Source organism: Pelodiscus sinensis, chromosome 4 (assembly GCF_049634645.1).
Source record: "Pelodiscus sinensis isolate JC-2024 chromosome 4, ASM4963464v1, whole genome shotgun sequence".
Lineage (NCBI taxonomy): Eukaryota > Metazoa > Chordata > Testudines > Trionychidae > Pelodiscus > Pelodiscus sinensis.
In genome coordinates, this window is record NC_134714.1 from 118,788,534 (window position 1) to 118,810,977 (window position 22,444).

At 41.2% G+C, this 22,444-nt stretch overlaps 1 protein-coding gene across 1 annotated transcript in view; it reads left to right on the forward strand.

Moving 5' to 3' along the window:
• The first annotated feature begins 520 nt into the window (after window positions 1-520).
• The window catches only part of MUC6 (mucin 6, oligomeric mucus/gel-forming), a 92,052-nt gene continuing 70,128 nt past the window's right edge, over window positions 521-22,444 (forward strand). The window contains exons 1-8 of the mRNA XM_075928795.1: window positions 521-647; window positions 4,877-4,939; window positions 7,875-7,904; window positions 10,359-10,412; window positions 13,526-13,760; window positions 15,905-16,031; window positions 18,349-18,436; window positions 20,275-20,384. Of these exons, the coding sequence (XP_075784910.1) occupies window positions 596-647; window positions 4,877-4,939; window positions 7,875-7,904; window positions 10,359-10,412; window positions 13,526-13,760; window positions 15,905-16,031; window positions 18,349-18,436; window positions 20,275-20,384 (759 nt within the window). The 5' untranslated portion in view covers window positions 521-595. The remainder of the gene's footprint in view (window positions 648-4,876; window positions 4,940-7,874; window positions 7,905-10,358; window positions 10,413-13,525; window positions 13,761-15,904; window positions 16,032-18,348; window positions 18,437-20,274; window positions 20,385-22,444) is intronic.

The following is a 22,444-nucleotide window of genomic DNA, read 5'->3' on the forward strand; positions in this document are numbered from 1 at the left end:
ACAGACAGACAGACAGACAGACAGACAGACAGAAAGAGTTGATTAGAAGGTCTGAGAGCTATACTATTCACTCATACAATAGCACTTTTCTCCATACTTCTCTGCACCCATTCAAATTCACCCTACCTCTTATTTGCCTTTGGGTTATTGATCCCAACATTATTCTTCTCTTTATCTGGTACAATCACAGTTTACACACTACCAATCTGTATTTTTTCGACGTGATACCAAATTTGTACAATAGATATAGTTAAATGTGTTTGAACTGTTGCAAAGCATCCATTACACTGCCCTTGGAAAAATGATAATGAATTGGAGAAGTGATGTCGGAGGGTTTTTTCTTCTTCTTTTATAAATGGCATTTAGGTGTGTTTAGCCTGATAAGGTGGAAGATCCTGTTTGGCGGTTACTCCACTTTTCCAGCTGTTGCAATTTCTGAAGTCCATGGGAATGAGGGAGGGCTTTGTCCTTCTATATATAAAGCATCCAAGCTTGAAAAGGCAAGGCTTGAAGGTGGCAGCAGCAGCACTGCCCCTTTTGAGCAGGTAGGGGCGGAGAGCCCTGAAAAAGAAACTTTCCACTCAAGGCAAACACCATGCTTTTGGCACTACTATTACTAATTTTCTGCAGTTTTCTACACTGCACAGGTAAGTCTAAGATCTTTAGCTAGACACGAGACTTCTTTTGATGGATGTTTTACTGTGTGTTAATCAAAGGAAACTAAATATTTAGTGAAAAAAGGGGAGACTGCAGTGTGGGATGTTAGAAGATTCCATTATTATACTAACAGTACATGGGATGCAAACCTTTTTCTCTCTTTCCCCATCCTCAGTGGAATTACAGTCTTTTCAATTTATATTTTTCTCATCAGAAGTTAAAAATATGAAGCTGCATCTTTCACAAATGTGATAGAAAATACAACATAGGAAAACAATTTTAAATTATTTTTCCTCCCTACTCTCTCTATTTGGACTTTCTGGTGATTGAAACTCTTGGAGGATCATTCACTGCATGGTACATAGTGAGTGAATTATGTCACTAACTTAAAAAACACAGAGCCTTACCTGGCTGATGGTAAATTGTGTATTGTGTTTGCAAACAGCAAAGGCTCTCCACCCTGCAGTAGCTCGACATACAGCACTCATATTCATAGTAGTGGGAGATCAGTATATGTACCCTCTGTAGAATTGTGCCTGTTAAGTACACTGCACAAGGTGTTAAATAATTGTTAGCAAAAAAAAGACATTTTTCTTTATTAAAGCCATTCTTTAAAAGAGAATGTCCATGCTTGAAATATGGCAGATTGCTCAAATCAATGCAGTGTCAAAATGAAATCTCTCAAAATGTTTTTCTAGCTCAGTATATAAAACTAAAAAAATTATGTTTCATTAAGGGATCTGCCCTTCCACCCCTTTCTGGCCCAACCTTTTTGGATATCATAGACATGTAAACACATTGAATCTGTAATGAACCTCTTTCCCCCCCAAGTGCTTGCACTGGGTTATTTGAAGGCCATCTTTATTTTGTGATTAATTTCTGTGTTGTTTAAGACTCTGGTTTCCTTTTTTACTATTTGTTCTATGTCTACTCCATAATTATCAGTTTTTACAATTGCTATGAAGGCTGCCAAAAATGTTTCAAGCACATGGTCCAAGCTGTTAAAATGCATAATTTATTCAGCTTAGTTTGAACAAAGCTAAATTTATTTCTTCTGTATTGTGTTTACCACACTTAATGGCCCATATAATACGACTCCAGTAACAGTACATATTATTCTTAGATCAGAGATTTGTGCTGTAACTGGAAAAAGAAAAATATGAACAATTAAAGCCTTATGTAAACTCTGAGGGCCAATTTCTGATCCTACTTGTACAAGTATAAATCCCACAATAAGTCCATTGACTTCATTAGTACCATTGTAACCAAGGCAAGAATAGGGACTATGAATCTTAAATCTAATTCAGGGGCCACATTCCAAGTTACTAATCAACACAGAGATTTGGGTTCTGTAATAAGTCATCATCAGAAGAGGTCTAAAGTGCAGTTTTAATAAAAATAAAGCTGGCTGTAAAAGTTACACCTTCGGGTTTCATATTTGAGCAGTGTCACTGACATCCAGATCAAATATGTCCAATTTTGAAGACAAAGAATTGTTTGTCTTACAGGCATCCTTGCTCAATCAACCTAGAATTTGAAAAATGAAGCTGTGTTTTTTCTCACCTAACCACCAGTAATAAAGATTCTGATATAGAGCCCTTATCACTGTCACTGTTTCAAGACAAGCCCAAATAGACAGTAGCCAAAAGCTACTACTATTGCAAGTCTACTTGGTTAGTTTAGGTAGTAGTTTCAATGTAGTTCCTAGTGGTCATATCTTACAGTTGACATCCTTGGTGACTGTCACTACAGAGGACAAAGGAATTAATAAATATGAAGGCTAAACTTTTTTACCTCTAGGATAAACCATCCCAGTCAAAGTTTGAGGCACACTGATGAGACAATGCAGTTGTGTGTCTAATATAAAGGACTTAAATCACTTGCTATCATCTGGGTCACTCTCACTGAATCAATTACCTGCCACTTGTACAGGCCTCAGGCTTTGAGGTACCTCAGTCCCTCCTGCTCTCAGACTATGGCATACAATTGTTTAGTTTCCTGTGGCCTTAAATACTGTGATCTAAATCTGCTAGTCAAGCTTAGCATTGAACTTCAGGGGAAGGATGAATGCTTTTTGGTGGTCTGTGATATACAGGAGTTCTGACTAGATGATCAGATGACCCCTTCTGGCCTGAACTCTATGGATACTCCTAGACTGGCATGATTTTGAGGAAATACTTTTAACGGAAAAGTTTTTCCGTTAAAAGTATTTCCACAAAAGAGCATCTAGATTGGCAAGGATGCTTTCGCGCAAAAAGTGCTTTTGCGCAAAAGCATCCGTGGCCAGTCTAGATGCGATTTTGAGCAAGAAAGCCCTGATCACCATTTTAGCCATTGGGGCTTTTTTGCGCAAAACAATTCTTCCCTGTCTATACTGGCCCTCTTGCGCAAGAATACTTGTGCAAGAGGGCTTTTTCCTGAGCGGAAGCGTGAAGTATTTGCTCAAGAAGCACTGATTTTGTACATTACAAAGTCAGTGCTCTTGCGCAAATTCAAGCAGCCAGTATAGACAGCTGGCAAGTTTTTACACAAAAGCGGCCGCTTTTCACAAAATCTTGCCAGTCTAGATGCACCCTCTGAATCTACATCTATGGCACCAAGCCTATCAAATACTGCCCCTTTCATGAATACTAAATCCACATTTTTAAAAAAGCGAGATTCAGTGTAAGTTCATTAAGGAAGCCTGAAGCAAATTAGAGCCCAGGTTGTTCTTCGATAGCTCTAATGGCTCTACTGTGCTAAGAGGAATACAATTTATTTTTGCTTGTGAAGCACATGGCTAGAGTCAGACTTATAGGGAACAGAAATGTGGAGTAAGATGATGTTAGCTCACACATTCACAGTAAATTGGGAATTTTCTGTTGAACCCTGCTCCTCCACAGATGTTGTATACAGGCCCGTTGACCCGGGGGGGGGGGGGGGAAGGGGAGGAGGAAGGGACAAAGGGAGCAATTGCCACTGGGCCTAGAGTTTCAAAAGGGCCCAGAGCTTCCAGCTACCAATGCAGCCCCTTTGAATTACCCCAAGATCACCAGAGCAACACTCCATGCAGCTCTGAGAGCTAGGAGGATCACACTTCATTCTGGCTACATCTAGACTGCAAGCCTCTTTAGAAAAAGAGCGTCTAGACAACAACCAGTACTTTCAAAAAAGCAGAGCACCCAGGCAGTCTGGATGCTCTCTTTTGAAAAAGCACAGTTTGCATTACATAGCGCCTTTTTTCAAAAGAGCACTTTCGAAAAAAGGCATTCTTCCTCATAAAACGAGGTTTTCCATGATCAAAAATACTGCTGCATTCTTTCGATTTACTTTTGAAAGAATGTGACAGCGGTCTAGACGCAGGGGAAGTTTTTTCGAAAAAACCCTGTAGTCTAGACACACCCTCTGTGTGGTACTAAAGGCTTACAGCTGTCGGCTCTACCCCTTCCACTCCAGGCCTTGCCCCTTTTGGGGGTGTAGAGCCATCCTTCCCTACCTGGCCTTGGGCCCTCAGTGGCTGTTAATGAGCCCGTTAGCCCTGGTCTACACTAGGGAGTTATTTTGAAATAACCCTCCTTATTTTGAAATAATAGGCAGAGCTTCCACATTACCGAACCCATTATTTCAAAATAACGGTCTGGTTATTCCAAAATCTGTACTCCTGCTTTCCTCAGGTAATAATGCTTATTTCAAAATTGTTATTTCAAAATAGCATTAGTGTGAACGCACCACTGCTGCTATTTCAAAATAACTACTCTCCAGAGTAATTCATAGTAATTACTCCCCAGTGCTTCCTGGAGCTCTAAGTCAAGGTAGCATGTCCACAATAACAGAGCCTGCCTCTGACTAATTTCGAGGCTTCCCCATAGTGTGGACATGCCATTTCAATTTTGTTATTTTGGGAGTTATTAAATCGACTTTAGTTATTTCCAAATAGTTTGAGTGTAGACATGCCCTTAGTAGCCTCCGTAGAACAGCAGTGTATGCATGTTGCTAGGCCTTGTGTGTTACATATGATTAACAAATCTTTAGCTTGTTTTGTCACATTATGCATGTTGTATAAAATTCAAAAGTAGTTCATTACAAGCTGTGCATGCATTGGCACAAGCATGCTGATTGTTGTCCATGTGACACTGTGGTGTACAGTAAATCAAAGAACAAGATGGAGATTTTAAAAACTGATGCTGCTTTCCTGTTTTGTGTTGAGATGATGACTTATCTATACCTTCTGTTTTCACAGGGCTTGAAGGGAGTTATATATCCCAACAATTTCTCCACAGGCAGAAAGAGCTACTGAAAAGAGGTAAACACGTTGACTGTTATTACACAATTAAGCTGAAGTTGTTCCCAATAAGTTCCAATCAGGATCAGGGCCCTATTGTACAAGGCACTGAACAAAACACATTCTAAGAAAGTCCCTGCTTTGAGGAGCTCATGTAAAGGGCTACCTTTATGAATTCTGACTGAAGGATTTGCCTACAAAGAAATATTAGCTTGCAGAATCCCAGAGCTTGGCTTCCCCCCCATGCCCAAATGTTTACAGAGACCTTTTTCAGTCTCAGAACCTGAGCCCCTGAGCCAAAATCAAATGACTCAGACCAAATGTAGGTATTTTATCCTTATGTATACATGCCCGTAGAGGGAGGCAGCAGTGCACATGACTCGAGGCAGGCAAACACCTCAGTGCTTACAGCTTTGGGAACTTTTACAATAAAAATGAAGGTATCAAGTAAGTTTAGGTATTTACAGTTTTAGGTGGCAGAGGAATGGGGGTCTTGAGGTTAGCCGTGATGCCTTAAACTGGGCTTAGTTGCCATGGTACCTGGTGACTTTTATGGCAAGTGAAGCGCATACCACAAAGGCTCACAAATAGCAATATTTATCCTCCTCCTTGCTGCCTGGGAGGTCTCAGCTCTGCCCCACCAGGGCTTCAGCCTCCCCTCTGCACCTTGTGCTTGCAAGATCCAGTGTCATGGACCCACTCCCTCATTCATCAGCCAGGAGTGTGGAAGTCATCCCCAGAAAAGATCAGGTGCTCATCCTTGTCTTTGCAGTTCTCAATTGAGTCTCTACTCAGGCCAGAACAACTCCAACCTCCCCAGCACCTTGTGGTCTGGTGTCTTGGGACCCTGAGCTATGCAGGGAGCTCCCTCCTGTTCTGCCGTGTCAATGCAGGGAGCCAGTCTCCTGCAGCCCTGCTGTCAGAGCTGGCCTTAACTGATCAGTCTTGCAGCCAGCCTTACTAGGCCATGGCTCCCATAGCAACACACTCATAAAGTGGCAATAAGGCAGCTTCCTGAACCACTATTACCAATACCATAATTTGCCTCTCAGCCATAGCACTACTGTTTCTGGCACCACAGTTTACCACAGAGTTGGAAAGAGTGAATAATATGATAGACATAAATCAAATCACAAGCACTTCTTCTGGACTCACGGTACTTAATATGTAATGTTTAATGCTCCTTAAAAAGCTGTGTACATATAAAAGTTCAGATTTTGAAAACTAATTTCTGAACTGTTTGGCAGAATTATTTGGTTAGGACCTTCCTTGCTTGATTATGGTGTAGAGTTGCCTACAACCCTTTGGGATCTGGACCTTAGCGCTTTATATGGTCACAGTGCTTTACTATTACTAATTAATATATTTGTAGTAATATTAATACACTGGATAGCATTAAAAATTGAGCATTTGCTCCCTGGCAGTGATTGTGATACCTGCTAGTCCAAGAGCATGAAGATACCACATTTCTGAATGCATTGAGGACAGTGAATATTTAGTTTTTAGTGGTCTTCCCAGATGACTTTGCTTCTGTCCATCAAAGTTATTCTGTCATTGAAACAATGACAACATGGAGCTAAGAGTCATGATACTGCTGAAGCTTCTCTCAGTCTCTTCCAGGGCTGGCTTTTCCATGAGGCGAACTGAGGCGGCCACCTCAGGTGCCAGACTGTGGGGGAGGAGTGCGGGGGGGAGGGGGGTAGGGCGGCGCCACTAGGACCCAGAGTGTAGAAAATTGTGTCTGCTGCAGGTGCAGCAAGGGGACATAGGGGCGTCATTTGAGCTCCCTGCCTCATGTGCCAAAACGTTGTGGACCAGCCCTGGTCTCTCCAGACATAATACAGAAGGGTCCAGATTGATGAGCAGAGCTGCTCAAACAGATTTTTCTGCTTGCTGGCAATTAAAAAAAATGGTTTAAGATGGAACGGAATATGAAATTTCTAAAAATATTTGATGAATCTAAAAGTTTTCAAAAAGTCATTAAGCTGAATGTTTTATTTTGGTTTCAAAGATTTTTATATGTTTTAATTGGGTTTTTCAATATAATTATAGGAAATTTTGCACAAAGTCATTTTGAACTGAAAAACTGAAAAGATTTGTTTAAAAAATGTCAAAATAAAATGTTTACTTTGTTGAATTTTTCAGGGGGGTTTAAATCAAACAATTCAATGAAATTAATCTGAATTCACAAATTCTGTTGCTGCTAACTGCATTTTTTCTTAAAAAAAGTTTTGTGTGAAAATTTCACACCGTTGTATTTCTGAGCACTTAGAGCTTAAAAAAAGTTTTAGCTGCAAAGATGAAATAAATATGGCTCTGCAAGTCAGTTCTTGTATTCAGAATAAATCATATCATATATTCGGCTTATTTAAAATTCTTCCTGAAAAAATACAGTATTCTGTTTTCTTCACTTTCTATGCGTATGTCTGCACTACAGAGAAGATCGAAGCTGCTGCTATCAATCTTCCATGGTTCAAATTAGCGGGTCTAGTGTAGACAAGCTAAGTTGAAATGAGAGGGGCACTCCAGTCAATGATAAATAAACTATCTTGTTAGTCTTTAAAGTGCTACGTAGTTCCGTTTTTTGTTTCAGTCGATGATGGCAATCCTGCTTCCACAAGGAGTAAAGGAAGTCGAAGGGAGAGTGTTCTCCCTTCGACTTCCTGCAGTGTGGACAGCACCAAAAGTCGAGTTAAGGTACTTTGACTTCAGCTACGCAATTAATGTAACTGAAGTTGTGCATCTTAATTTGACCTTATTCCATAGCGTAGACATACCCCATGTGTAGTTAACGAATTGCTAGGTTCTCCCCAGAATTGGCTGTCTTTCACTATTGGATGATGAGATTCCTGAACCTAGTTTGCAAAGAGATTTAGGGTAAAAGGCACTCTATATATGTTAGATTTTTTTTTATATTAAGATGATTCTTAACTGTAACTATTTTTTTTCCCTTCAGGCAGCAATGAAAATGATTGGCTTGACTTAAGTGAGTATTTCATCTGTCATAAATAGGTAAAAGCTATAAAAAGAGAACCCTGAATGGAGCAAAAATTCCTGTGCAGAAGAGATCAAGCAGGAAAAATATTTTCCTCTGTCATCCCTTTGTCTGCTCATGACTTCGGGTTATCAATACTCCCGGTTTTGGCAGGAGTCTCCTAGGGTACGTCTAAACTACATGCCTCCGTCGACGGAGGCATGTAGATTAGCCAGATCGGCAGAGGGAAATGAAGCCGCGATTAAAATAATCGCGGCTTCATTTAAATTTAAATGATTGCCCCACTCTGCCGATCAGCTGTTTGTCGGCAGATCGGGGCAGTCTGGACGCGCCGCGCCGACAAAGAAGCCTTTCTTGATCGGCACAGGTATGCCTCGTGAAACCAGGTTTACCTGTGCCGATCAAGAAAGGCTTCTTTGTCGGCGCGGTGCGTCCAGACTGCCCCGATCTGCCGACAAACAGCTGATCGGCAGAGTGGGGCAATCATTTAAATTTAAATGAAGCCGCGATTATTTTAATCGCGGCTTCATTTCCCTCTGCCGATCTGGCTAATCTACATGCCTCTGTCGACGGAGGCATGTAGTCTAGACACACCCCTAGAGGCTACTACAGCCAATCCAGGAGATTTTAAGTTGCTAAAAGTTTAGCAACACAGTGAGGCTAAGGCAAGTTTCCTGTCTGCTCTGGCCCAGTGCCACTCCCAGAAGCCAGCATGTCCCTGCAGCCCCTAAGTGGGAGGGCCAAAGGGGTCTCCATGCACTTCCCCCATCTTGAGCACCAGCTCTGTAGGGATGGTGCCTGCTGGTGAGGGAAGCACACAGAGCTCCCTGTTCCCCCTGCACTTTCAGGGGTTGCAGGGATGTACTTGCCACTTCTGGGAGTAGCACAGGGCCAGGCAGACAGGCAGTGATGCTGGAACTATTTTGAGGGTAGGGGTGCTGTGCTGTGCCCACCACACTTGTTTGTGCCCTGCACTGCCACAGTCTGGGGGGGGGGGATCTAAGGTTGTTAAATCTCCCAGACCGGATGGACCAGATGTCATTGCTGCAAATGATATCTGGTAGCCTAGTCTGGGACAGTTGGCAACATAGCCACAGCTGGAGGTGGCTGCAGAACTTTGAGCTGGCAGTAGCACCCCAAGCAGCAGGGATATTTCCAGAGATGGTGGGCTGCAGAGCCCATAAGGATGGTGGGACCCCGGGGGTGGGGGGGTGAAGCTGCCAGGATCCAGGACTAGCGAAGCCAACAGTGAGTCAGCAGCAAGGCTGGGCTCTGGGCACGCGGAAGCTGGATGCAAAACTTGGAGGTGCTGCACCTGCTCCCATACTCAAACCGCCTGTGCCTATGCAGACAGAGAGCCTGCCTTAGCCCCACTGCACTGCCAACCAGGAATAGCCCAAAGCAAGGACTATCTAGCACCCCTCCTGCACCCCAAACTCCTTGCCCCAGATCAGAGCTTCAGCTGTATCCAGTTTCCCTCCCAAAGCCTGCACTCCACACCCCCTCCTGCACTTCAACCTCCTGGCACAACCTTGAAACTCCCCAGAAACCAAACTCTCTGCCTCAGGCCTGAGGCACCTCTCAGAGCCAGCAGGCCCAACTCCCTCCTGCATCCCAACCTCCTTCCCCAGCCTGGACCCACCCGCCTCCCCCCACTAGCACCCAAACACCTTCTCAGAGCTTGCTCCCGGCATCCCCTCCTGAATCCTTACCTCCTGCCCCAGCCCAATGAAAATGAGTGAGGGTAGGAGAGAGTGAGTGACAGAAGAAGGGAGGATGTGGTGAGCAGGGTGAGGCTTTGGGTGAGGATATTTGGGGTTATGTGCTTAGTAAGTCTTAGACAGTTGGCAACTCAATCATGATTTCTTACAATAATTAACTGAGCCTTATTCTTCCCTATATACAAAATGAATGAATGTCTGCTAAAGTCACTCAGCAAAAATTATACTCAATATACTGATTATATGGCTTTGGCATTCCCATTTATTATTTACCTACATTCAAATTTTCACTGAAACACTTTACTTCTACCTATCACAGCATTCCCTATATCTATAGAACAGCATTTCTCAACCCCCTTTTTCGAAAGAACCCTGTAAACCTCATTTTTTCAGGAAAAAGGGTTCTTTTGAAAAAGGGTTTTTTTCTTGAAAGAATCCCATGTAGACTGCTTTTTTTTTTTAATCTCTTCCGAAAAAGCAATCGGCAGAGATTATGCAAAAGAAGCAAGAGATTTGTAAATCAGCATTTGCATTCCTTTTTCAAAAGAGGAATGTTGTCTAGATGCACCTTATATGTCCCACTAATACCTTTTTAGTAGAAAACTGGCAAGACCCAAACAAGCTAGCCATGTAAGCGCAAAGCTGAGCATTGTATTCATGGTAAAATATGCAAGGTTTGACTGGAAGGATCAGTGGCAATGTTTAACCAACTCCTATTTTCCAGATGACAAAAATGAAGAGTCCTGGAGTGGACAAGATGAGACTATGCTGCGTTCAGGTAATAGTTTCTTTTACACTTGTTGGATAAAATAGATGAATATTTTGTAAGCACCTTCTTTCAGAAGGAGGTAGGAGGTGACCGTTATATGCTTTAAAGTTGATTGAAAAATAAAACAAAAATGTCATGGAAAATTCCAAATGTTCTGAAGTTGTTTCCAGTCTGCAGATTTGAAATAGGATGGGTGATTCAGTGCAAGGTGACTCATATAATCATCTTTATAAAAATAATCAATGTATATGAGGTTGAGGTTTTCTAAAAATAGTCTTAAAATTTGTGCTATTACAACATTAGATTAAAATTTATAATAAATGTTCTTTGAAGCAATCCCTCCCCCCAAAACAACTATTGAAAATAAAGGTTCTAATCCTGTTAGCAATTTTATCAAGTTAACTCTCATGCATCATTGACTTCAGGTGCTTAAGTATGTACCCCTAAATGTTTGCAGCATCAAGACCTAAAATTCTTTTATTTTAAAGTCCTCTTAGTGCAGGGGTGGACAATTTTTGACGGGAAGTCTCTCCGAAAATTGGGTAAATGGTCAAGGATTGCACTCTTCCATGATATTAATGGAGGAGGTGCAGGATCTGGGATGGAGATTTGGTGAAGAAGGGAGCTAAGGGTAGGTGATTGAGGTCCAGGAGCTGGTGTGGGGTCTGGGAAGAAGTTTGGATGAAGGAAACGGTTGTGACATGGGCCATTGGATTGGGGTACAGGAGGGGACACAGGGTCCAGGAAGAGGAGCAGGGTCTGGGAAGGGGTTGTGGGCTAGGGCAGGATAGACTTGAGACCTGGGGCAGAGGACTGAGCTGCAGAGGAGTGCAGGATCTGGGAGTGCGTATGGGTACAAGAGCAGAGCCGCAGAGGATTTGTGTTGTGACCTGAGACAGCGGTGCTCAACCTGTGGGGGTTGTAGCTGTCTTCTGTGGGGGGGAGGGGAGGTGACACAGCACTGTGATTCAGACAGTCAGTAGTGCAGGGAGTGGCATTTATTTAAAGGGGCCACGCTTTTTTGTTGTTGTTCTACCAAAATTTTCCCGAGAGTTACACCAGGAAAAAGGTTGCGCACCACTGACCTGAGACATGCAGGAGGGGATGCAGAGGGTTTGGTTTGTGACCTGAGGCAAGGAGTGCGGGTGCAGAAGAGAGTGGGGTGCCAGGTGTAGGCTCTATCAAGGAAGTGCTTACCTTAGGTGCCTCCTGGCCTTCAGCCCAATGGGATCCTGGGACAGGCTCCCTGCCTGCTGTGCCCCTCCATGCCCAAAGCAGCCAACTACAGGGTCATGTGCATCTCTACATGCTGTGCGCCTGTGACTTTAAGCCACAAACCCTGGGATAGCCTGCTTTTAGAATCAAGATATTTATAAGACCATGATAAAGTCTTTTAAACATAAATGAAGATTTAAATGTGAACATTCTTGGTAAAATTTGAATGTCTAACATAGGAAACTAAAGAACCGAGTACAAAATACCCTCTTTAGAAATCTAAAACACTGAAATGAGATAAAATTCAAACACCTACAACATGTAAATCCTTTTAAAACCAGTTTAAATACCGTTTGTTTGTATGCTGTTTTTAAAAAAGTATAATTTTTACAAATTCTGATTCTAAATGAAGGCATTCTTTTTCAATTTCTAATAGCTGAAATGGTTACTAAAAATATTATGAAGCCCATTACCAAAATGGTTATTTGAATATTGAATTTTAATTATTCAATACCTGTTTTGATTAAAAATTGACTAAAATGTTGGGAAAAAATCATTACATTTTAAGGGCTTTTTAAAAAATATTTCATTTTGACAAAAATATTTGAAAAAATATCATCCAGATTTTTCATTTTAGAATAAAGACCACTGACACTGATGCTAACATGCTCAGCTCTTATAAAAATCTGACCATTTCTTTTACTGTCTGAATGGCAACTGAGCTTTTTAGAAAAACGTGTCCCAATCTGGGTACTGACAATTTTTAGAAATCTGACCATGAGTGAATTATTCGAATGCCTTTATTGAATTTAGGGGGTTTTGGCAAACCACAGCACAGTTCAGTTCACTATATTTTATCTCTTCTATACTCCTCCAAGTCCCTCGTGGCATGTCTGGAAGAGGCCTAACCACATGTCTCTACCAGCTCAGTATTATTCTGTGATAGGTTCACTGCATCTACATTCCAGTTTTTCTTCAAAAGTATCTCATGCCTTTAACAAAGTTGGTTCCATCGAAGACAAACTGCACAAACAACAAGTTTTTCAGTTCACTGGCAATTCCAAAAAATATCAAAAAAAGGAAGTTTTGTTTCAGTTACACCAACAATATTTTAATGTTCAGCAAATCAAAAAGTAGAAAAAAAATCATTTGACACAAAAAAATCTTCCTCTTTCATTTAACGTTTAATGAAACATTTAAATTTTTGTCTATTTTCCAATATTCAATTTTTTAAATACAATTAAAGGAAATTATGGAACAAGAATAATTTTGAAATAAAATATTGGAGCATTTTGTTTTGAAGATGTAAATAAATGATATATATATATTTTTGAGTTGAGGGAAAGTTTCCAGCCAAAACAATTTTTCCCAAAACAACATGAATTTGTGGACTGTTCCTGTATTGCCAAATTGGCATTTTTCACCAAAAAAGTTTTGTACAAAAGGTCACCTACCTCTACATATTAATATCACAAGAGAGAGAAAGCACACTACAAACCTGGTATTAAGACACATTTTCTGGGGCAGTGAGAAGAAAAATTGCTATGGTGTTATCCGAGCTGTATTTCCCCTGTATATAAATAGCCAGCTCAAATGTGTGTCAGAGCATCTTTCACAAACACTGTGTTCACTTAAAATTTAAAAGAGAGAAAAAAATAAGATGACCCAATGCAGATGTCATTCAGAGACAAAAAATAAAGGAGAAGAATTACAGGTATATAGATACTCTGGAAAAAGAATAGATCCGAACTTAAACATAAATTCAGTTTCTCTGAGAGTTTTTTTAAATGTCAAGCTCGTCAGCATTTCCAGCTATTAGAACACCTCTGGTAATGTTTGGAATGACTGTCAGCCTCATCAAACATGGCATAAGACAACCTAAATACATTTTCTCTTTCCTTTCTTAGACAAGGGCTCATGTTCTACCTGGGGTGCAGGGCATTTCTCTACCTTTGATAATTATTTGTATGACTTCTTTGGGACCTGCAACTACATCATGGCTACCGTATGCAATGATGTTACCCCAGACTTCAACATCCAGTTCCGCCGTGGGATGAACAAAAAAATTGAAAGAATCATCATTGAGATGGGAGCTGTCATCGTCATAGTTGAAAAAAGCATCATTGTAATCAAAGGTGTTGGGTAAGCTTCAGGGATATATCAAATCACAGTGAGTAATGAAAGGCAAGAAGCTATGTGAGATACACTAGATAGCTCTGTGATGGTACTGTAGAGACAGCTCAGTCTCTCCATTTCAGTTATCCATTTCATGCCCAAAGTGCATTAATAAATTATAGAAATTAGACACAAACTATCTACCTAGCCACCAACTTTTTCTCCTCCTATGAAAGCAGATTATAATTGCCAAATAAATGTACATTAAATGTAGACTACACCTATGGAAAATACTCAGTGTGAAGCCAAAAAGCAGGTAAAATATCTCATCTCACAATAATTCCCAAATTAAAACTCTATTGACATAAACCTTACAGAGGTCTTCTGTGAGACTAGTTCTAGTTTCAAATTCCTCTGGGCCAGCTCACAAAATTAGGTGAAATTTAGAGGTTAAATATGTTTTGTTTTGAGCTCATTTTAACCTGAACTTCAGTGACTGTGAAACCAAACTTTTGAGTGTTGCACTTTTGTAGGGGAGCAGAAAATAGGAGAACCTCTAGAGACTTACTTGGAACACCATACCTGCCATGGCTACTTTCTGTTCTCATTATTCCTATAACTACCATATGAAGAATACAACAAAATCAGGGAAACAGATTGCTGGGGAGCTTTGAGAAATGTGTCAATTGCCTTCCAGAAGCTGACATTCCCATAACGAAACTTCAGCAATGTTCATGAATTAGGCAACTCTGAGTTTTTGCCTGTGGTAAACACAGAGAAAGGATATGGATGGCTATAGAAATTTCATATTTTATTATATTCCCCTGTGTATTTACAACTATAGTCTGCAAAAAAAAAACCACACCCAACAACTAAAAATAAAAACAGGTCTTGTTCCTCCAAGTGGACACAGTTTTTCAACTACTGTAATAGTAAACTCACTTTGTGTAAATTAATAGTCATTGTTTCAGGGACTTGAGCTTCCCACCTTCCAGGGAAGGAATCCTAATAATCTGGCTAATGAATCACACTGTGTCTCTGGCTGAATGACTAATTATTTATCCACGTAGAAACAGCTTTGGCTGCAGAGTCCCACATCAGAATATTCCATAGGCCAGGGGCTAGAGCACTCTCATGCAACAGAGGAAACCAAATTCAGACCCCTTATCACCATTAGGCAGAGGGAAGAACTGAACTTTTACCTCCCACATGAGTGCCCTAACCCTAAAGCTTATCAGAGAAATTATATCAGCACCAGCACCTTCAACTATTATGTGGCTCTAGCCCCTTTAAAAACACCCAGGAACAAAATGTTTCAGGTCATACAAAACATTGCATGAGACCTGAAATGGACTTCTTTGATTCGCTAATTTTTTTTACAATTTTCAAATTCAGTTAGACCCGAGCCAATTTTTTAAAATTATTTGGAACTGCCAGCGAGCCAAAAAAATTAATTCACCTAGCTGTTCTCATAACTTATACTTCCATATGGCAAACTGCACTGAAAAATACTCAGCTTATGATTGATTTGCAAGGACAATTATAAATGAATGGAACTGCTTTTTAAAATTGGTGTCCCCATACTACAATGATGAAATGTATTCAATATATATTTACACTTTATCATCACTGGTCTGTAGCATTAGGGTTTAGCCACTAGATCCCAGTCCCATTCCTGCTACCTAGCTCTCATTATGTGATTCCCCTTCACAGTGCCAAGCCTCAGCACTAGGAGATTTCCTATATGAACACTGACTGTGATGCTCATGACCTCTTCAGGGTCATGAGTGACAGCTACTGCTACTCAGACAATGTGTGTGTGGAGATACCTATGAAGAGATTAGCAATTGCTTTATAAAATCCAAACCAGTTATTCCCCCTCAATCCATATGTGCTTTTCCCATGCTGATTTTTATTATAATAATCAGGCCTTAGCTGTATATTGTTGGTCTTTTTTTAAATTGTCTGGCATTCAGTAGCATTTTTCAAATATCCTGAAATGTCCCAGCTATGAGGGAACAAACAAAGCTCTTTCTTAATTTGCCACAAAATACCCATGGGGTACACAGATAGCTATGCAATATCTCAATACAAAACAATGGCTGCCTAGAAGTACCAGATCCTACCATACATACATTTACATAATAGGATTAAACTTTTTCTCTTAACAGTGTCATCAAATTGCCATATACCAGCAATGGACTCCAAATTGCACCTTTTGGACGCACTGTCCGCCTGGTGACCAAGCTGATGGAGATGGAGCTGATAGTCGTCTGGAACAACGACGACTATCTCATGGTGAGTAAAATCTTGTCACAAATCAAAAGAGAAACTTTTGCTGGAAAACTAAAAACTTGCTAGCCCTAAATGGGTGTTTTTATGTGCATGTATTGTTGTTATTTATACCGAGATTGTAAATGTGTCCTTTAAAAGTCTTTAAGTGTATGGAATAATGGCTCCTAAGCCTCCAAGGTGAGGACAGTATAGGCATTTACTCACCATTTCAATGGATGTAAGTATATAAAAATACATAAATCACAGTTTTCTTCTCACTGGCCACAATGCAGGTTAGTAGCAGATGTTGTCATTACTATTAAGTACTTCACTGATACTTCAGAGAGGTAGAGGGAGTCATATTGGAGATCTAGATATATAGGGTACCCATATTTCCCCATGCCAAATACAGAACACCAACGGGGGAGTGAGGGGCTGCCAGTGCTTGGGGCTTTAGCCCAAAAGGGGGAGTTGATGGCACTTGGAGGGGGACATGTGGCACTCAGGACTTCAGCCCTACAGTGGTGGGTGGGCGACACTCAGGGCTCCAGCCCCACGGGAGGAGGTGAAAGGGGGGTCACTGGCTCTCAGGGCTCCAGTTCCGCAGGGGAAGAGGAAGAGGGGACGCCAGCACTCAGGGCTCCAGTCCCAAAGGGGGAGGGGACTGCCAGCACTTGGGGCTCCAGCCCCAAAGCGGGGGTGGCAGAAGGAGCCACCGGCGTTCGGGGGCACTCAGAGCTCCAGCCCCAGAATGGTTGGAGGAGGAGCCACCAACACTTGGAGCTCTAGTGGCTGAAGCTCTGAGTGCCTGCGGCTCCCTGCCAACCTTGCCCCTTTGCAGGAATGAAGTTCAGCCCTGCAGCATGCAGTGTGGGGAGGGAAGGGGAGCCACTGGTGCTTGAGGCTTCAGCGGCTAAAGCCCTGATCCCTGGCAGCTCTTCCCCTGCTGCAGGGGAAATACAGGACAATGTGCCTGTTTTTTTTAAAAAAGTTGGGACACCGGCAACAGACCTTAAAAACGGCACAGATGGTCACTCTATGGATATAGGAATAAATTGCTTGGGACTAGGTGGAAGAACAGTTTTCTACTGAGAATGTGATCCAGATACTTGTCTGTAAATAAATGTAGTACAGCCGTGTTTCTCAAACTGAGGGTCCCGACCCCCTGGAGGGTCACCAGCAACTTAGAGGGGGGTCATGAGCAACTTAAAGGGGGGTCTCAAGCAACTTAGAGGGTGGTTGTGAGCAACTGAAAGGGGGGTCTCGAGCAACTTAGAAGGGGGACTCGAGCAACTTAGAAGGGGGTTGCAGCAACTTAGAGGAGGGTCGTGAGCAATTTGGAGGGGGGTTGCGGTATCACAACGTTTGAGAACCCCTGTAGTACAGTATATGATAGGTACGGGTCTAGCCTGGAGCACCCTCTCCTACACTTTGCTGGAAATTCAGGCCTAATTCTCTTCTGGTGTACACAGGTGTAAATTGGCAGCAACTTCATTAAAGTCAGGAGAATAAACAGAATGACACAGGAGCAAAAATGAAACAAATAAGGACAAGTAAATGCTCCATATTTAAGAAAAGCTCCTGTTTATCCAGAGTCCAGAGCTGTGACTATGATGGAGGTGGAGTTTAGAGAAAGCAGGGAGAAAAGTAAAACAAATCTAATGGGCAAGGACAAAAACTTACCAAGTCTTCAGACCTTTTATGAACAGATACGTTGAGGCGATGCCCATTTCCTCTTTCTCTCTCTCCACTGGCTTGGAAGATTGAAAAGCAACTGATGCTATGAAGCCCTAATCTAAGGCATCATTGCAGCAAAAATATTATGCACCTTATTCATGTCCATAGCAGAAAACTACAGCCACACAATGCCTGTTTAGCAGAAACTCAACACAGTGTAGCAGCAATAAATCCTTGCAGGTCAGGTTTAAGATGCATTGATAATGCTCTATGGTGGAAACTAGCACATGGCCTTTTTAGAACTAGCTTAATAGGTCCTCGTTTGAAAGAGTACCAAAGCTACTACCTCATTAAAAGAAGCCAGATATATAAAATGTATTGATAAATTTAAGAAATCTGGTAAATATGTTCTTTTAAAATGCTCAATATGTGGGTTTTCTCTGGTATAGATGTGAAATGGTAGACTCATGTATATTATCACCTGTACTGAGAATATATGACTGGGAAAAGAAGCATATCACTTTCACTTCTCTTCCCTCAAGTCACAGAAATTAACTAAAAAGGGATGACTTTATCTAGGTGTCCGAACTACGGTTAGTTGATAAGAAATATTGCCCACAGATATTTCTTAATTATGATATTTCCTTTGGTTTTTTTATATTAGGTTATGGTTGAGAGAAAATATATGAGGAAAACTTGTGGAATGTGTGGTAATTTTGACGGACAGGAACTAAATGAGTTTGTGAGTGAAGGTAAGATCTGAGGCCAGGCCATAAGGGACTACACCAGATCACTGAGCACACTGAATAGGTAGATTCTTGTACTCTGATTATCTAGGCTGTTTCTGAAGTCAATAGGACCCCACATAATTCACTCCGGGTACGTCTACACAGCAGGGCTAAAGTTGAATTAAGCAATGTTAATTGTGTGCCTTAAGTCGAAATAGCTTAATTCAGCTTTTGGCACTGTCTACACAGCAGGAAGTCGGAGGAAGAACACTCTTCCTCCGACTTCCCTTACTCCTCATAAAATGAGGGTTACCAGCAGTCAGAGTAAGAAGTCTTCCAGCTCACCATTATTTCAAAATAAAGGTTTGTAGTGGAGACATACACTATGTTATTTTGGACTAACATTAGTTATTCCGAAATAATGCTGCTGTGTAGAAGTTCTCCAAGAGGCCTATCAGCCGTCACATCCTGGTTCTTCAGAACAGGAAGAGCAGGACCAATTTCTATATGTATTACTATAGCATCTGAGGTCCCAAAATCAGTTATCAAATCACATTGTGCTAGGCACTGTACAAACATGGTATAGAGCAAGCACCCTGCCTTGGGAAATGTACACAATCTAGGTTTATAACAAAACATGACATGTGGATGAAACAGCCAATGAGGGGACAATGAGGTAACAGTAGAACAAACATGTTTTTGTTCAACATTCTACTGTCTTAGCTCATCACTTGACAAGCCTTTATCAGATGCAGTTTCCTGCACACATCATGGAGATGAGTTTTAAGGAGGGGATTGAAAGGCAATAAGATAGCTTTAAAGAGTTTGATTAATTTTGTCCCACCTGTGGGGGACAGCATCGGAGAAAGTTTACTTCTTCTACAAACCCCTTCATTCCAATTGGCAGTAAAAAGTGGCATTGTTGAAAGCTAATAGATCAGAGCAATGAGCCAAATGAAGGATACTAACAACAGCATTTTGAATGGACTTTGGAGGGGGCAGGGAAGGAGAGGCATAGCTGTAGTCATTAATGCCAGGGAAAAAGACGATTGCAAGTGGTCAAGATCTGAGTTTTGGAGATATGGAGAGAGGGGAGGAGGAGGCCAGGTCTTAAATTTATCAGGTAGGAAGAATCTTCACAATTTAGGCACATCTTGGGTCTAGGGAGTAGAGTTAGTAAACAATGATAGTCAGATCTCAGACAGGAGTGATTGGAGAATAGTGTTATTATCCACATTGACAAAGAAAAGGAGGAGAGAGGAGCACTTAGTGAACATTGACTGTCAGTTTTGGCCCAGTTGAATTTAAACTTGAGAGCCGGACATCCATAAGAAGCCATCTAAAAGACACACTGAGATTTGGATTTGAACAGAGGAAGACAGTAGAAAAGTAGCATCATGTAGCTACTTCTTAGCAGGTTGCATAGGAACTTGACTAAAACCATTTGATATCATACAATGCCTTTCAGCCCACATAAATGTAGGAGCTGGCACACACATTCCTATTTTCATCTCGATGTCCTAGGCTGATGTCTGCTTTTAGGGAGAGCAAGCAACAGCCTCAAACACAACTGTTATAAATCATGGGACTAATTTTTCCCCAAACCAAGTCCATAACCTGCAGTTATGTCTCTCATCAAGTACCTGTACACTTTCTTTCAGTGTAGATAGGCAGATATGGTTCTATTATGAACTATGTTCCATTATTTTAGCAACATATTTTACTACATAGTTATTCACAAGCACATTATATGGTGAGAGAACAAAACATGAGCTTTTCTCCATGGCAATGCAGAAACACGAGCATTTGCTCATCAAACTATTCTAGACTTTTTCTGATCTACTGTGTACCTCAATTTGCAGGTAAATTGTTGGATGCACAACAATTTGCTGCTTTACAAAAAATGGATGACCCATCAGAGATCTGCCCATCTCAGGAGATGGCAATTCCCAACATTCCTCGCCAAAAATATGTAAGTATCACTTTTATATCCTTTTCAACTGCTTGAACAGAGAAGTAGAATTGGGAATCATGAGATGGCAGCTGATAAGACAGTAGTTAACATCACCAAAAGACATATGGTGTGTCTAGACTACAGGGTTTTTTCAGAAAAAATGTCCTTTTTTAAAAAAAAACTTCCCCTGCATCTAGACTGCTGCCACGTTCTTTCAAAAGTAAATTGAAAAAATGCAGCAGTTTTTTCAATCGTGGAAAACCTCATTTTATGAAGAATAACGCCTTTTTTCGAAAGTGTTCTTTTGAAAAAAGGTGTTATTGAACACGAACTGTGCTTTTTCGAAAGAGAGCATCCAGACTGCCTGGGTGCTCTCTTTCAAAAAAGTGGCTCACTTTTTCGAAAATATTGGCTGTAGTCTAGATACTCTCTTTCGAAAGAGGCTTTATTCAAAAGATTCTTTCAAAAAAGCCTCTTTCGAAAGAGGCTTGTAGTCTAGATGTACCCATAGGCTATGTCTAGACTGCAAGCCTCTTTCGAAAGAGGCTCTTTCGAAAGATACTTTCGAAAGAGCCTCTTTCGAAAGAGAGCGTCTAGACTGCACGTTGAACTTTCGAAAAAGCGGCTTGCTTTTTCGAAAGAAAGCATCCAGTGAGTCTGGATGCTCTCTTTCGAAGAAGCCCTATTTACATTGAAGAACGCCTTCTTTCGAAAGAGGAACTTTCGAAAGAAGGCGTTCTTCCTCGTGAAATGAGGTTTACCGCCATCGAAAGAAAAGCCGCGTTCTTTCGATTTAATTTTGAAAGAACGTGGCTTGAGTCTGGACGCAGGTGAGGTTTTTTCGAAAAAAGGCTACTTTTTTCGAAAAAACCCCTGAGTCTGGACACAGCCATAGTGTTTGGAGCAAGGAAAAGAGGCTCTTTGCACAAGTTTGCATATTTTAAACAGACCAGAAATTCCACCAAGTGTGGATTTATACGGCTCGCAAATGGAAACACAGAAGCTAAGCGCACAGCTTTCTGAAAGTTCACATGGGTCATTATACAAACTCTGCTGAGGTCAGTGTGCTTACACTGCTCTCTGTATTAGGCCAGTATGACTTCCCACTAAGCACTGTGTAAACTCAAAGCCATTCAGTGTGCAGCAATCGTTTTTCCAGGCAGCAGCCTCTCACCTGTGAGTGAAGTTAGTCAAACATGGTAGCCAGATTTCTGACTGGAGTGATGGGAGAATGGTGATATTGTCTACATTGACAAAGAAAGGGGGGAAGAAGAGGAGTACTCAGATGAGCACCTGCAAGCACAGAAGCATAGAATCAACTGTACAGTTTATTATGAATGATGGAGGCAGGGGCAAAGGAGGCAGGAGGCTGTTGAAAGGTGAAAGACTCCATAGAAGTCCAAGGATCTGCAGAACACTCAGCAGTTTCATTCTTCTATCTACTATGACATTTCATCAGGGGAAATCAAGAAGATTTCTGTTTCTTACACTAACTTTCTTGTGTTGAAGATTTTCTGGAATTTGCTTAAGACCGAGCACATATTTAAAAGCAAACACTTATTTCTGTCTTCTAATTGGTGCTGAGGTTACAGATATGGCTGTTCATTTTGGACTAATTATAACTGTATGTCAGAATATGCACTTACTTTACAGCTGTTATAAAGTGGTTACTGTTTTACTGTACATGGACACTATATAAATAGTGTGTGCTGAAAGAACAGGGATTTTTCTCTTGAAATGGACAGCATGACACTTCCCCCTATCCCTAATATTTAAAAGATTTTTTTTTACCATTCATTTGACAATCCAAGCATTCCATTAGATTTACGTTCTCCTGGAACTGCTGTCTCTAGTGCTCCAAAGAACAAGCAGGCAGTTACAATACCATTCTTCTCAGGATCATCACTTTAGCAGAACAGAGGAGAGAGAAATCATGGGTTCATCCCCATCCTGAAGGGCAAGGCAATTAATGGCAAGATCTAAGAAAGGGAGCTCTTTGTTTGAACAAGAGCCCCTCTATTTCATTGAGTGGGAAATAGTCATGTGGACATGAGGAGCTGAACAGGGGTAGAGTTTTA